Source organism: Schistocerca serialis, unplaced genomic scaffold (assembly GCF_023864345.2).
Source record: "Schistocerca serialis cubense isolate TAMUIC-IGC-003099 unplaced genomic scaffold, iqSchSeri2.2 HiC_scaffold_1407, whole genome shotgun sequence".
In the NCBI taxonomy this organism is placed as follows: domain Eukaryota; kingdom Metazoa; phylum Arthropoda; class Insecta; order Orthoptera; family Acrididae; genus Schistocerca; species Schistocerca serialis.
In genome coordinates this window covers 1,440,686-1,458,257 of record NW_026047633.1, presented here as the reverse complement: position 1 = coordinate 1,458,257, position 17,572 = coordinate 1,440,686, and the positions used below count along the sequence as shown (strand labels likewise).

Sequence of the window (17,572 nt, the reverse complement as noted above, 5' to 3'; positions counted from 1 at the left end):
TTTATGAATGTGTCTGCATACTGGAACTACACATCGCGAGTTGCGTACTGGAGAAACATTTTTATGGAAACTGATAAGATACCGCTTGCGCTGAATATAGTTATCAAGAGCGGTAAAGGAAATTTGGTTTTTGACAGTTCCATCATTATCATAGTAGTAAGAGGTTGCAGAACAGACGAGCCTTCTGTTTGCACAGGTAGTCCAACAAGTGTAATTACCAGCAAAGTTAATGCCCTCTGTAAGGTACAGTGACTGTCAGAATGTATCCGTTAAAATCCGTTTCAAATCGCTAAAAGATTTCAGAAAGTTGATATCTTGTCTATTTTCAAGCACTTTTAACACAAGGTGAGATGTGTAAAATTTTATGTTCTCTTGCTCTATGATTACAATAACAGTTCTGATAGAGTGATTGTTTGCAACTCTAAAGATAAAAATTAACAATATTCAGGGCCAACATTTTAAGGTGAGTCGTTTTGCAGTGAAATAGCATTTGTAAAAACGGACTGCTCTCTCGCAGGCGAAGTGACTTACTGGCTAGCCTGGATTCTGCTTCGTGTAGCGTGTGCTTCACGTACTTCCGCTCAAAATGTAATCTTAACACATTTCTGTTGCCCTGCACGTAGATTTACGTATCTCTATAGCAAAATAAATTTTAATAATTTCTCAGATACCAACCATACATTCACAAACATAAGTTTAAATAAATAGTATCACATTTCAGAATATAGGATGTCCCGTTATTGAGCAGTTACCAGTAGTGAATACTGGCGTTTTTGACGATTCGAGGAAAGGAAGTGGAGTTATGGGCTGTTTCCACTCTGCTGAAGCGTGCTGTACCGTTCCAATGTGAGGAAATAGCAGAGAACACCAGACAAAGGGGGTCAGGTGCATTCCGTATTTTCGGCAAGGGGCATAAGATTGCGCTGCTTTAGTTCCATAAAGAGCGTTTAATATCATGGCGGAGGTGTGTAAGATTGTGTCTGAGATGGAAGTCATAGTTGCACACAAAGAAATCAGACGTCAGTTCATATCTGCCACATATGGGGAATATCTGGGAAAAAGAAGCACTCAAGATAACTGCGATACTTCCCGAAGACGTTTCTCCTCTGTTTTCAGGACAGCTGCTGTTTCTAAGAAACTCGATTAAAATGGATGTGGCAGCTATGGAAAGTTTTAAAAGAAAATATCGGCAACGAGATGGTCTATGCGGGTTGGCACCATGCATCCATTTGCTGAGAATTTACCAGGATTACAAAGGCTGGTTGAACTTGCTAATAACTTGGACTGCGGGAGCAACATATTGAACTAAGGAGCATTCAGAAGTATTTGAAATTATTATCTGGAATAAACATACATATAGTTGTACTTCAAACCAGAGAAACTACAACACATGCAAATAGTATTAATACGTGTCTCGGAGAAGAATTAAATCAACTGAGAAATGTTGGGATACTATCTACGCAGGAAGTTGTGAAGTAGCAGAAAATATTGGAATATCACCTGAACTGAATGTAATGATTGATGACAGAGACAAACGGCAAGGCAGAAGAAAACGATTTGTTGATGAAGCACCAGATGACGATTTAAACCAGAGCTGGAAGAACAGTTTTAACTAAATGTTTCCCATTTTAATACACAGCTATAAGAAACTAGAGTGTACTGTGAGCAGCCACACACAGCACAAACATGTTGTTTCCTGTGCAACGACGTAAGGAAAACGACGAATCTTCCTAGAGTGTAGCCGTTAGTAGGGAGGGTCTCAGATAAGAAATTTTGGTGTTGAAAAGATTCATGAAGGGAATGTTGGGTCTGAGCGACTTCTTCTGCGTCTTTTAAATGCTCTTCGTAAGTGCAATTTTAACGATCTACTGCAAAAACACGATGACGGCCTTAAGGACTGTTCTGCAACAGGGTCACAGTTTGTCTGGTGGTTGCATTATATTAGGATTATAAAAGAGGTGACTCCTAAACAAACTAGAGAGAAAGTACAGTTTGGTGAAGTATCGAATTTGTACAAACAGCTGTGGGGGTACTGTGAGGGGTGAGGTTGTGCTCTAAATGTGTTTAGTTAAATGTGGACAGACTGTATATTTCCTGATGACAGGCGCGTTATGGGGGATGGATGTTGCTACTAATATCTCATTGTAATTAGACACGGGGAGTATGGTAGTATACAATGTATGCTGAATATGCTGAAGTAAACTAAGTGTGATATCAGAAGCGAAAATTCGGTTGACATAACTCATATAACAGTGTACGTTGCAAATTAAAGTAGTCTGATACAGCACCTTATAGACTACTGTGAAATACTTTTCAGCAATCAGATATTATAGAACAGTTGTGTTTGTTCACAATGACCTGTTGACTTTTGACAAGTTTAATCTGGAAGAGTACTCACGACATTTTTCTTGAGAGATAGATTGTCTGTTGTTATCTGGTGTTGTCTCAGTTTTGCTACAGCGTTGCTTAGAGTATTTTTGTGCTGAATGGTACTTGAGGAGGGCTGAAATTAGTGAGTCACAATACGATTGAGTTATTTGCTTCTTTATTTAAAAAGTTGTGAATACTGCTCTTCTACAAATTGTTTCAGTTCTCTTTTCTCGCACAGAGTTCGTTGTACTGGCTGCCTCATGACAGCATCTCCACCACCCGCCTGTAGCCCGACTCCCTGGCGATGTCCAGTGCTGTCTCCCCATCATCACCAGTTGTGGCCCCCCTGTCGGCCCCCGCGTCGAGCAACGCAGCTGCCACTTCTGCCCTGCCATAGGCTGCTGCAAGATGCAGAGGCCTCCACCCTCTGCAATCTCTGGCGTTGGGGTCGGCGGTCGCCCGCAGCAGCAGCCGTGCGACAGCGGCGCCTCCCTCCTCTGCAGCCAGGTGCAGAGGCGTCCTCTGCTTGCCCTTGATCTCCCTGGCGTCCACCGCCGCCCCTGCCTCCAGCAGCAGCCTCGCCGCCTCGACGTCTCCCCTGCGCGCTGCCCAGTGCAGGGCGGTCCGCCCCTCAAGCCCGGCCCTCGCCCCAACGTCTGCCCCCGCGGCGAGCAGCGCCCTCAGCTGCCCCACTGACCTCTTCCCAGCTGCATGGACCAACCTCATGTTTCTCGTCTTTGCAGAGAGCCTCCTGCACAAAACACACAAACTGCCACTCTCTGCTACAAACACACAACACACCCACATAACGAGGAAAACTGCAGCACGAGGAAAAAAAATGGTTCAAATGGCTCTGAGCAGTATGGGACTTAACATCTATGGTCATCAGTCCCCTAGAACGTAGAACCACTTAAACCTAACTACCCTAAGGACATCACACAACACCCAGTCATCACGAGGCAGAGAAAATCCCTGACCCCGCCGGGAATCGAACCGCACGAGGAAACAACTGTTGTTAATACGAAAGTGTCATGAAACAAGCCTACAATATAAGCTACAGCTTATCAGTTCTATACGCCCTCATAAAAAATTCTTCACTCATCGTCCTTTACAAATAGCATTACACAACCTCTGAAAGAATTATGTTGTCACATTTTGTCACACTCATCTCTCGAATTCAGCTCCATTTCTATCATGACGCTACAGCTAACAAGTCGCTCACCTCCACTACAGAACAGGCTTGTTGCAGCTAATACTACTACTCTGTCTGCAGCTTCACTGCCAGAGGTCACACACAAGAAGAATCCCATACCTTGGTTTTCAAAGACACACTTTCCTGATATGCAGCCACAAAAATTTCACTCCAGTTACTGGCAGTTTTCTTGACACAGCCTCACCAAATACTGAAACTCTTTGACAGACAACCATGTCTTCGAAACATTTCAGACGTAACATACAGCATATTGGCCACTCCATCACCATAAAAAAACTGTGTTTGAGTGTGTGTGCGCACATCACATTTTGTGTGGCTGATAGCATATGCACATGTATTTAACGTGTACTACCATGCTCAAAAGCATCTGTACAATCTGATTTGTTGTCCATGTTCGTGTTTTCGTGGTGTAAAGACTTTGCCATGAAGTTTCTGGCATCCAGCCGCATATATTCAGCCTCTTCTTCTAATATTTCGGCTGAACACCGTCCAGCCATCTCCAGAGCGAGCCGAGGTGACTGGCGCTCCCGCACTTGCTCCGTCCTTTTACGCAGTGGTTCGGTCCTCGGGTTTAAAAGGATGGACCAAGCGCTGCAGCGTCAGTCACCTCCGCTCACTCTGAAGATGGCTGGACGGTAATCAGCCGAAATATTAGAAGAGGCTGAATTTATGTGGCTTCGTACCCTAAACTTTGTGGAACGATCTGAATTGTGATTCGCCTGATTTGTGATCAGTCCACATGACATTGTTCATCTGCTCTGTTTTCGGTAAAGTCTTTGCCTGTACAGAATGTTCACTGCATGGGGCCGCAAGAGACAACTGCTCTGTGCGATACATATGTAAGTAGGCTGTTTAGGTTTTGATATTGGTAACGCCACGTAGCACTCTGAAAATCACTGGCTGTTCTGTGTGCAGTCTGTGGCTGGTTTGCATTGTTGTTGGCCATTGTAGTGTTGGGTAGCTGGATGTTAACAGCACGTAGCGTTGCGCAGTTGGAGGTGAGCCGCTAGCAGTGGTGGATGTGGGGAGAGAAATGGCGGAGTTTTGAAAATTGTAATACTGGATATCTTGAACTGAAATATATATTATGACTTTTGAACACTATTAAGGTAAACACATTGTCTGTTCTCTGTCAAAATCTTTCATTTGCTAAGTATGTCTATCAGTAGTTAGTCTCTTCAGTTTATTTAGCTGGCAGTATTGCCACTCGCTGTATTGCAGTAGTTCGAGTAACGAAGATTTTTGTGAGGTAAGTGATTTGTGAAACGTATAGGTTAATGTTAGTCAGGGCCATGTTTTTGTTGGGATTTTTGAAAGTCAGATTGCATTGCACTAAAAATATTGTGTGTCAGTTTAAGCACAGTAATTCATTAATTGTTCAAAGGGGACGTTTCATATGGCGACCCTGCCAGGATACCTCACTGGAATCTTCTGGTTTTATCTTGTAGTTTGTGTAATTAGTGTAGCTATTGTTTACTGCTAGCATGTAATTGTAGAGAGATTCTTCTTTGTAGTTGTAGTTTTTCATTGTTGTACAGTAAAACAGATGTGACATGCATGTAGATTTGCACCAAGTATTTCGCAACTGTGCTTGCAATTAATTAGATACTATTATCAGTGCTACGTTAATGTGTTTTCTTATTTTTGCTCTTCACATTGTGCTTTTCTTGTTAGCGTGTGAAATATTTGATAATTATGGCATGTTAAAAACCTAACACTAGGCTCCAAAGTAAATTGAGAAATGATAGTGACGATGAGCGTAGCTTATCAGCACCACCGTGTAATGAATTAACAGACATTCAGAGTAGTAAGTTGGTAATTGTGCATGGGGATATGGAGCGGGCGGCATATAATGGTGTAGACAGTGAAACAATTAGTGAATAGGGAAGCATTATCGATCGATCTGTCGGCAACAGCTCACGTTAGGAATCCGAAGTGACAGGACACAATCATCAAAATACTGTAGATTCAGGTTTTGCGTCCTTGCCATTTTCTCAAATAAGTCAAGACACATTTTCTGCTTTTCAGAATACGAATACTGCGGTTCAAATGCACTGCCGAATAGCACTGAGGTACATGTTTCAGACACCAGTGCATTGTTATTACAATTACTGCAACAAATGGGACAAAAGCTTCAAAAGTTAAGACACAAAGGACCAACACCAGAGACAATTACAGCAACAGCTTCAAAAGTTGGACACCACGTTTGAACAAACACATTAGGGTTTAACTGCTGAGTTACTTAAAGTTGAATAGAAATGTCAAAAAGTCTGTAATGATGTAAAAACACAGATTAGTGAGCATTTCCAACCTATTTTTTAGCGTCATGAAAATGCATTACTGAATCACGAAACAGCCATAAAAGAACTGCAGACTATTGTTCATGGAAATCACGACACCTTGCAAGCTATAGTTGACGCAGTTGCATCTACCGATTCGGTTACGCAACTTGCAAAAACTCGGGAAAACTTAAAGGACACCTTATATACGTTTTCAACACAAACGGACACTCTGAAACTTGGTTCAGAAAAACACACTGAGGAAATCAGTTCATTATCGGAGAAAGTAGCCGAGCTTTCGGCTCAGTTTACTAACTTATCTACAAAGGTAGATGATGAGCTGAATGACACAACACCCGTAGCCTTCACTGACACAAAAGAGTATGAACAAATCAAGAAATTTAAACAAAATCAAAAGCAAATTAATACGCAACACAAAAGAGAAATCCGGAAAGTACGTGGTCAGTTGGCACAAGTAATGCAAGAATTACATATTTCAGAGGACACTCGCGCTCCAGTACGGGAAGAGGGACTTAGAAATACGGAAAAGCCACAAAACAATAACACAGGGGACACGATGTAACAATGACCGATATGTGACTCGGCGACTCAATGACTTTGACAATAAGCTGTTCATTACTACACGTAAATTAAAAACATTTAAGAATTCTGGCAACGACATTCATCCACAAGCGTGGCTCCATCAATTCTCTCATTGTTTTCCTCCCAACTGGTCATTAGAGCACAGATTAGAATTTATGTGTGGCTATTTAGAGAATGAACCAGCTGTAAGAATGCGATCGGTCATTCACGATTGTCACAGTGAAGGAGAATTTTACCATGCCTTCCTCTCAGCATATTGGTCTCAAACTACACAAGACCGAGTAAAACATAGCATCATAATGATGAAACATTTCGAACAATCTGAATTTTCCAGTCTTGTGAAATACACTCCTGGAAATGGAAAAAAGAACACATTGACACCGGTGTGTCAGACCCACCATACTTGCTCCGGACACTGCGAGAGGGCTGTACAAGCAATGATCACACGCACGGCACAGCGGACACACCAGGAACCGCGGTGTTGGCCGTCGAATGGCGCTAGCTCCGCAGCATTTGTGCACCGCCGCCGTCAGTGTCAGCCAGTTTGCCGTGGCATACGGAGCTCCATCGCTGTCTTTAACACTGGTAGCATGCCGCGACAGCGTGGACGTGAACCGTATGTGCAGTTGACGGACTTTGAGCGAGGGCGTATAGTGGGCATGCGGGAGGCCGGGTGGACGTACCGCTGAATTGCTCAACACGTGGGGCGTGAGGTCTCCACAGTACATCGATGTTGTCGCCAGTGGTCGGCGGAAGGTGCACGTGCCCGTCGATCTGGGACCGGACCGCAGCGACGCACGGATGCACGCCAAGACCGTAGAATCCTACGCAGTGCCGTAGGGGACCGCACCGCCACTTCCCAGCAAATTAGGGACACTGTTGCTCCTGGGGTATCGGCGAGGACCATTCGCAACCGTCTCCATGAAGCTGGGCTACGGTCCCGCACACCGTTAGGCCGTCTTCCGCTCACGCCCCAACATCGTGCAGCCCGCCTCCAGTGGTGTCGCGACAGGCGTGAATGGAGGGACGAATGGAGACGTGTCGTCTTCAGCGATGAGAGTCGCTTCTGCCTTGGTGCCAATGATGGTCGTATGCGTGTTTGGCGCCGTGCAGGTGAGTGCCACAATCAGGACTGCATACGACCGAGGCACACAGGGCCAACACCCGGCATCATGGTGTGGGGAGCGATCTCCTACACTGGCCGTACACCACTGGTGATCGTCGAGGGGACACTGAATAGTGCACGGTACATCCAAACCGTCATCGAACCCATCGTTCTACCATTCCTAGACCGGCAAGGGAACTTGCTGTTCTAACAGGACAATGCACGTCCGCATGTATCCCGTGCCACCCAACGTGCTCTAGAAGGTGTAAGTCAACTACCCTGGCCAGCAAGATCTCCGGATCTGTCCCCCATTGAGCATGTTTGGGACTGGATGAAGCGTCGTCTCACGCGATCTGCACGTCCAGCACGAACGCTGGTCCAACTGAGGCGCCAGGTGGAAATGGGATGGCAAGCCGTTCCACAGGACTACATCCAGCATCTCTACGATCGTCTCCATGGGAGAATAGCAGCCTGCATTGCTGCGAAAGGTGGATATACACTGTACTAGTGCCGACATTGTGCATGCTCTGTTGCCTGTGTCTATGTGCCTGTGGTTCTGTCAGTGTGATCATGTGATGTATCTGACCCCAGGAATGTGTCAATAAAGTTTCCCCTTCCTGGGACAATGAATTCACGGTGTTCTTATTTCAATTTCCAGGAGTGTATTTTGAAGACATGTTGCACAAGAATCAGTACCTGTCAAACCCATACAGCCCCTCAGAACTCATCCGCATTTGCTTAATCAAACTGCCTGAACATTTATGACATATCATTTTGGCAGGACGTTAGAATGACGATATTGGAGCTTTTCAGGGACTGTTACAAGAATTGTAAATTGACACTGACAATCATGGGATGCGAAACAGGAACACAGCAGTTACAGGTCACATCCGTCAGAATTCCACAATGACTGAAATAATAACTGGACACGACAAGGCTATTCTTATAACGCAAATCGTGACCGAAACAGACTCCACCCGTATGACAACCACTGGCAGAGTAATAGTTACAGAGAAAGATCGCATTTCCGTAGTAATGAATATGACAGATTATCTTACAACAAGACGCACAGTTTAGCGCTAGAGTACACGTATTTGAGTGATTAATTTTGTTCTTAAAACATTTATTTTTCTTACTTTGTGCGCTAAGCGTGTGGCGAGCGCCAGGAGCACTAGGTAATATGGTATTTGCTTATACAACTTTACACATCGGTACCATATTTCTCTAACACAGAATTACACAGCTATCTGATTATTTAACAGAGAAACAAAAATTTTTTTATTGTGTCAGTGACAGATGTTTACGCAATTACACAGCTGGATAACTTCACGCTTATGAAATTGTATTTTGTCTGTACTGTGTGAACTCTTCAAATTTTTTCGGAACCATTTGATACTATGAGAGCTTTGACTGATGTATTTGGTATGGGATCATGATTTACGTTTGAGGCAGATGACACTATTGAAATGAGCGAAGAATTTTTTTTAGGTTTTGAAATTATTGCAGAAAGCTACGACGTTTTTGAGATTTGACTGAGGTGTTATGTTGTTATTATTATGACAACGGTGTGTATTATGCTATTGTGGTATGTTTATGATCAATAAGCTGATGCTATATGAGGAATTTGATTATGGTACATATTTATTATGATGAAATATTGAAGAAGTGTCTGCGAATATGTATATGTGTAATAAAGCAAGGAATAATGAGTATAATGAGTAGTGGTTAGAGACTCTGGTTTGTGAAAAAGGAAGTTGCAAACCAAGAATCGTACTTTAAGAATTATGAAATATGTGTACATGCGTGAATGTATTACAATGCTGTCGAAAATTTTTTGGACACTGTTATATTCATAGGATTTTATTTTCTACACATTTGTAATACAAATTCTCAACCTGTGAAAATATTTTTATATGAGACTGTCACTGTAGCGGAAACTGCTGTCGTAAATATTTCAGTAAGAAAGGTAAGTGACCTTGACATAATGCGTTTTGGGCGCCCAGCTGAGAGATAGTCGTCTGACAAAAGAAAGCCATTAGGTGGAAAAAAAAGAGGCCATTATCCTCGCTATTGACATTTCTTTGTCGAAAGCATCGCAAATACGACACGCTCAGACTTGAAAACATATGATTACACTGTGGAGCTCTTAATTTACGATATTTACTAAAATGCCTAATGAAATGATGAGAAACATTTTACATCTATTGTCTTTCCAGTTGAGAGATTGCTCAATTTGTTTAATATCTGGTTTCTAGCTGCCCTGCAGCATTGGTTAAAATGAAATTTTATAGATATACTAATATAAATATTTTATACCTACATACCCAGTAAAGAATAACTTTATGATGTACTTCACGAAAAAAAAACGAAGGAGCTCAAAAACACATTTCCCTTCACAGGAATTGCATACAGAATTTTCTTTTCAAGTACTTGGTAATTTCTTTTGTAGAATAAATTGTGATGCATCATTCTAGTGTTAAGATGTGACATAGGTATTAGACATGGCCATCTTTAGTGTAACACTTTTTCTGCTTGAGCTTTGTCATGTTTAGGTATAAGTTATTGCATTTGCTGCTGCTGTTTGCCAGGCATAGTGCTATTAAATTTCACTTTGTATTACTCTGTGAAGCCAGTTTTACTACTGATTTATTTTTCTTTTTGCTGCACATTGGCTCATATTAGTGATAATGTTGCATTTGCTCTCCAAATTTAGATTTACTGCAGCTTGCTTTGCCAATTTGCATTTTTATTGCTGTTGGTGTTAATTGTTTTGTGCTGCTGCATTGCCTCATCCCTTGGTATATATATATATATATATATATTCTGAGCTCAGTAGATTTAAGTTAGCTTAAGATGGGGTATATATAAGAAACTAACTATGATGAATTGGAAGCGGTTTGAGCCAAAAAATAATTTTCAAAGAGGATGTGAACAGAATATAGAAAGCATGCTTGGATAGGATTTTTTGGGGGGAAACAAATGTTGAAATAAGAGGAAAGATCTACAGAACGAAGTTTTGGGTTGGACTGTAGTACCAAATGTCACACTGAAAACAAACCCTGCCCTTTCCTCTTGTGTTATTCTGCTATGTGTTTGTGTACTCTTGTATATTTGTGTTTTTCCTGTCTTCATGAGTTATGTTGTGGAATTTTTCTAATAATATGTTATTTTCTTTGTAAAGATGCTTAGACATTATTTATTCTGTTTTGTTTTAATGCTCATGTGTGAAGTTGATGTTTCAAAAGTTATTCTGATCTTATTTGTATTTACTTATGTCATAATTCCTGTAACACTGATGTATATGTTTATTTTTATTCTTCTGTAAAGCCCCTATTACTACAAATGTTATCTGTATTATTATGTTTTTAATGATGTATTTTGTACCTTTGTTATTGTATTCTTATGTTATAAAATTGTAATTGACACCAGTTCATCAAATTAAGTAACTTGTGAGTTACATTCCACTGCACACATTTCTGTTGGTCATAGTGTATTGACAATATGTGAGAAGTAGGGACTGATAGTGTTTGCACGTGTGTTAATAATTCAGCAAGGGACTGGATAACAGCATTGCTGGTTCTAAGGACATTTCAAGAAAAATTTGTGAGTGCACAAATGGTAGTTCATGGACTTGCTATATGGTCTACAAGACTCTTCTATGGTGATTGTGCACCTGCACAGTCGCAACGGATGGCTGCTAGCCATCTCTACAACGACTACCGTGGGTCTACACCTTTGATGACTCACCAACACCATTATTTCTACAAGGAATGCAGTAGGTCTGCTCTGTGATGACCTACCTACCAATATTCTTCAAAACTTCGACTGACTCTGCTGTGGGTTTGCTCTGTTGTGGCCCATTACCTCTCTGCATGTCAGGAGTCAGCACTGTCTTTCTGTTGGAAGGACAACACTACTTCTTCAAGACTGCATGGAACTCCACTGCTTCTTCGTGCATTCTCTTTTACTACTCAGACTTTGAGAAAAACAGTGCAATTTTACTGTGATGAACGATCAGGACTGTCTTTAAGGACTGTGAGAAAATTTTAGCTTTTGACCAACATTGTATCGATAAGTGTGAGCATTTGATTTCTTTGTTACTGTAATTATGAAAAATTTTTTCAAATCTGTATTGACCACTGCCCAAAACAATTTGTAAAATTTTTTGTGGGGAGCATGGGGGCTATGTAAGTAGGCTGTTAAGGTTTTGGTTTTTATATTGGTAACGCCACGTAGCACTCTGAAAATCACTGGCTGTGCTGTGTGCAGTCTGTGGCTGGTTTGCATTGTTGTTGGCCATTGTAGTGTTGGGTAGCTGGATGTTAACAGCACATAGTGTTGCACAGTTGGAGGCGAGCCGCCAGCAGTGGTGGATGTGGGGAGAGAAATGGCAGAGTTTTGAAAATTGTAATACTGGTTATCTTGAACTGATATATATTATGACTTTTGAACACTATTAAGGTAAACACACTGTTTGTTCTCTGTCAAAATCTTTCATTTGCTAAGTATGTCTATCAGTAGTTAGCCTCTTCAGTTTATTTAGCTGGCAGTATTGCCGCTCGCTATATTGCAGCAGTTCGAGAAACGAAGATTTTTGTGAGGTAAGTGATTTGTGAAACGTATAGGTTAATGTTAGTCAGGGCCATTTTTTTGTAGGGATTTTTGAAAGTCAGATTGCGTTGCGCTAAAAAATTGTGTGTCAGTTTAAGCACAGTCTTGTATAAATTGTTCTAAGGGGACGTTTCACTCTGTGCAATGCAAATTAATACTTCGATAATGCAAATACCAGAAACATGTTATTGGGGATTACACAGCCATTACGCTTGCAAATTCAAATTTATTGCAAACATGAACCTTCAAAGCAACTTCCACCTTCAAATTACACGACGATATTTTTTTTTTTTTTTTTTTTTTTTTTTTACTGCGCTACTGTCTGGGAATTCAATCGAGCAAGTAAAGACAACATATTTTTAAGTATGGTTTCAGTCACAAGTAAGAAAGAGTGTGCACGTTCAAACTTGAAATGACCTGACACAGATTTGTGTTTACCGGATATTCTAACACTTAATCGGATGGTTAACTAAGCACAGTCAAACGTCAGAAATCATTTTTCAGCAGCAGCGAGATGACAAACTGAAATGAGTAGACTAAAGTCTTGTCTTATGGGAATTCCAACCCAGCACCTATCGACGTTGACATCTACAACCCGTTCATTATAAGAATAAACCTGGTGTAAACAAACGCAAACGCGATGACTGGTCAGAAGCCGTAGCACACGTACCCTGGTGTTGTCAACACTCTTGGAAGTAGGACCCACTTATGTATTAGATATCTTATTACTAAGTTACGTTAAACGAAACTTTAAGATATTCAAATGCATTAAGAGCCATTAAAGTTTTAGTTAGTCACGCTTTAGCCACATAGTTTTTACTTCAAAAATCGTGTACAGTCACAGCCTCTGCAGCGTTGTGCTCCGATTGTCGTGCTGTTAATGCGCAGTATGAAACTGGCTGAGGCTGCTCTCTGTTCCGTGGCGAAAAATGCGCATGAATCACGGTTAAAAAGTGCCGAGAAATAGGCTGTTCCTAATGTTTTTTCATAGATTTACAGAGATAATCGGCTTTGAGGTTTTTCCAGAGTTGTACATAACGCAGTTGTTTACAAATCCAAATTGATCGTGACAGAATCGCCTTGCGCGTCGAGCGAGCAGGTCGTCGTTAATTTCCGCCTGTGCCGCAGCGCCGCTAGTGTCGAAGCCGCTCAGCTCAGTCTTGTTGGTGTATCGGCCGGAGTCACATCATAGTTGGCGTAGCGGAGTTTCTCGTTTTGCTCTTGGCGGCGGTATTTTCTGTCTGCGCCATGGTGTCCGTCGAGTCTCCAAAATCAGTTCCTCGTCGAGGTACTGTCCGTTTCAGTTTTGACAAGAGTACGCATCGTGTTCAACCTGGCTCCTTAGAAATTCACGATTGTTGGCTGATGTTATCCGTGGTACACCTGATCAGGTAAATACTGCTTACTTTGATTCTGATTTGTATGCATTCTTTGTGAAGTGTTATGATCCCGTTCAAGCAGAAAGACTACTCTCCCGGGTTGGTTCTAAAGTATTGTTTACACATCGCGATGGTTCCATTAGTCAAGTCCTCCTTGAAAATGTGGCACTCGAGTACACTCTGGTTAGAATTTATTTCCTGAAGTGGACGATTCATTTCTTAAAACAGCGTTGCTTCCGTTTGGAGTCATACGGCTTGCAGTGTTATAATGGTATCCCGACTGTCAAAGTGAAGTGAATTCTTTTATTTTAATTGATTGCCTTCAGTAAGTACTTTGAAAAAAAAAGAGTGACTATTTTCGTTTTTTGAAGGAATACACTGCCATTTGAGTGTATAATTTCGGTGTTTTTCCTGTGTCTGGGAAAAAAAGAAAAATTAAAATTGGTCACGGTATTGTACTGTGGGGTGAGCGAACAATATATATAAAAAAAAAAGTGTCTGCCATCTAAGTATGACATCCCACGCCTGGGTTCCCGGGTTCGATTCACGGCGGGGTCATGGATTTTCTCTGCCTCGTGATGACTGGGTGTTGTGTGATATCCTTAGGTTAGCTAGGTTTAAGTAGTTCTAAGTTCTAGGGGACTGATGACCATAGATGTTAAGCCCATAGTGCTCAGAGCCATTTTTAGCCAGATGACATCCCGCGTTCGAGCCCCGGTCGGAAAGAAAAAAGTGGTAATTGTAAAAAAAAGAGGTAATCGTCATACATTGTAAACTTACAGTCGCGTGTTCGCGTCCGAGTGTATCGACTTTTTTTTTTTTTTGTAACTACATTTCGGCCCTCGTCTAAAGTTACGAGTCAGATAGAAAATCTAACATAATTCGCTTCACATTCTACCCAACAGTAACACAAAAAAAGTGCCAGTTAGTCGGTAGCGTAACGAAATGCAAACCACACGCGGTTATTCGTGCGTTTGTTTAAATCTCCCCAGTATCATTTTTTTTTCTCGTTCAATTTGAAATACCTACATCTCGCAATTATAGAACTACTCATCATTTTTTAAGAATAATGCATGCCTTCTTGTTTCTAATTACATATTGGACGAGAAATTCCTGTTTCCATTTCAAATACAAATTCTTAATTATCTATGTTTTATGAAATACTGTTCATAAAAGTTGTTTAAATTAAAAAATATAACAGTTTAATTTTTAATGCAAAAATGAGAAACCAAATCCTCTTTATTTGGACTATGTCCATCGTTTTATGCCACAGAGGTAGATAAGTATCGTACAAAGACGTAATATGAACCCAACAGAACTGAGCTGGAGCCAAGCAGCGGGATTTGGCCCGAGAAGTAACAAGACTGTTAAGCTGTCAGACGTACCGGAACTAACGCATGCAGCTTTTTCACGTCACTGTCATACGCTGGCGCCTTGTAGAAAGGGTTCATCATAAAAAAAGAAGAGAAAATGCTGTGCCTGGTTGGCTTCGTGGATTCTAGCAGCAGGTGAACTGAATGTTTTTCTCGGATTTGGGTAAGGAAGGAGCTAAGAGATTACCAGACGACTGACTATAAGAAATACTTCAGTGGCTTCAATATTTACCTGTACAGTGAAATGCTTCACTCTTCTCTCACGTTACACACAGATTATACAGAAAAAGTACCATGTGGTTCAGCCAGGAATTTTCATCATTCTTGCTGTCCGCCGCTCGTGGTCTTGAGGCAGCGTTCTCGCTCCCCGCGCACAGGGCACCGGGTTCGATTCCCGGCCGGATCAGGGATTTTCTCTGCCTCGAGATAACTGCGTGCTGTGTGTCCATCATCACTGACGAAAGCAAGTCGCCGAAGTGGCGTCAACTAAAAAGAACTTGTGATACGGCGGCGGAACTGCTGTGCATGGGGCCTCCCGGCCAACAATGCCATATGATCATTTCATTTTTTGCATAATTCTTGTTTATAATTACTATAAAACATTAGTTAAAAACGATAACGTGTTGCGGTTTGCGTCTAGTCGTCTAAGGAGCGTATTGAGGAAGATTGCAGTGTATTATTTCATTCTGCTTAAATATTAAATGACATTCGAAGCTGTATTGCTCCTCTGCTCGTCTCTTGTTACGTGTGAACTGCAGCTGGGCACGCCACGCCAGGCTAGCTGCACCAGCTGACTGGCCAGTGCTGTCCAAGATAAAGGCACCGGTACAGCTGTTGTCCCGTATTATCGCTCAGTCCATGTGCGCGTAACGCACCACACAGAACATAGCCTTATTATCGTACCTGACAGTACTTCAGACAGCTTGGCTGCAGTTCCACGTGAAAGAAATCCAATGAGGTTCCAGAAAATGCCGAAGAATACATAGTGCAATGTTTACATCAGGTTTATTCTTATGAATAACGGGTTATAGTCACTCGTAGACTTTATATATTGGTTTACTTCATGAGCAGCGAAATGTGCACATGTATGAATTGTAAATACCATAATGAATGTTTTCTGCTGACTAGGAATCGAACCCTAGACACATCGTTGTTGACTACATACAAAGACACATTGACTGTACTATTCTCTTTCACCAGTTGCTAGGAGTGGCATGTTTGAAACTGACGTAAGAGAACGAAAAGCTGCCTGTCAGACTTGGGAGTCAAAACTAGAACCCACCATTATTGTTGACAAAGCGCAGACAGGCGTTAAAAATCACAATAACTTGTCACATGTAGTTTGCTGTGCGCATGGTACAACACAAAATGACTTACCAGCATTCCAACCCAGACATGTGTCTTTTGTGAAGGTCTTTATGACTTTTCAGACAAGTGGAAACAATGACGCGGTGGAAATGTATTATCTGAAAGGCATCGAACGTCGCGAAAAGGGAGAGCTGAGTTCGAATCCCAGTCCAGCGCCAAGTTTTCCACATCTCAGGCTCGAATACAGTAAGAGTCAAGTGCCCTGTGGTCCTGCACGGCGATTGGCTGACTGATTTAAAAAAATATCGCTTAAGAAAGGTAACTGGGGACAGAGTTTCGACCTGGCATGACTTCCTCCTCTGTCAGGGCCCAGCCTGTACCGACTCTCCTCCAGGCTACCAGTGGTGGGAGAGCTGCCACTTATGCTTGTTAAAAATTATTGCCGGATGTGAGAAACGAACCCAGACCTTCAGCATACGTAGCAAGAATCATTTCAACTTTTTTTAACTAACAACTGTTATCACGAACTAAAATTCATGCAAGTTGCGGTATTCGAACCCACTACATGCAGACTAGAAATTCACGCCCTTAACCCCCTTTCGTTCATTTAATTTTTTGACGATTCCGAGGTCTGGCAACGCCTCACCCATACCTGTCGCCGAGTCGCTGCGTTATTTTCGCAAAAAAATAAAATAAAATAAAATAAAAAAATAGACATCAGTTGAAAGCCTTTCCAGGTTTGTGTGGATTTTACAAAAAATTTGTTAAGAGGCAAGGCTTCAATAACCCATACTTGAACAACCTCTTAAAAAGGAATAGTGCGTTTGTTTGGCCAGATGAATGTCAGCTGGATTTCGAATCTCTGAAGATGAACTTTTACATAATAAATGTTTTACATCAGCCAATACTGTCAGAGACTTTCCATATGAATACCGACAGTAGCACCTATGGGATTGGTATTGAAATTTTCCAAGAGGTAAATGGTTCAGGAAATTCAGAACAGAGCTATAGCTTTTGCCAGTGGGATGTTGACGGAATACGAAAGGAACTATACCATACACAGAAGGAGGAGTTGGTCATAGTACGGGCCTAAAGAAATTTAGAAATTATTTGTGGGGTTATAAGATCATCATCCACACTGACCACTAGGGTCCAACATTTTGAAGAATCTTGCCTTCTAAATGGCATGCTAACTCTATGGGCTTTATACCTGTAACAATTTAATTGCGAAATCTGCTGTGTAAAGGGAACAGAAACTTATGTGGCAATGCATTGTCCCAATGGTATTTATGAGGTACTCAAGGAATCCAATGAAGATTAATCTTTCCACA

The 17,572-nt window shown here is 41.7% G+C and overlaps 1 protein-coding gene across 1 annotated transcript in view; it reads right to left on the bottom strand.

Annotated features, from left to right (window-relative positions):
- Positions 1 to 2,528: 2,528 nt before the first annotated feature.
- The window catches only part of LOC126442784 (poly [ADP-ribose] polymerase tankyrase-1-like), a 68,770-nt gene continuing 53,726 nt past the window's right edge, over positions 2,529 to 17,572 (bottom strand). Inside the window, exon 3 of the mRNA XM_050090820.1 lies at positions 2,529 to 3,121. Within this exon, the coding sequence (XP_049946777.1) occupies positions 2,629 to 3,121 (493 nt within the window). The 3' untranslated portion in view covers positions 2,529 to 2,628. The remainder of the gene's footprint in view (positions 3,122 to 17,572) is intronic.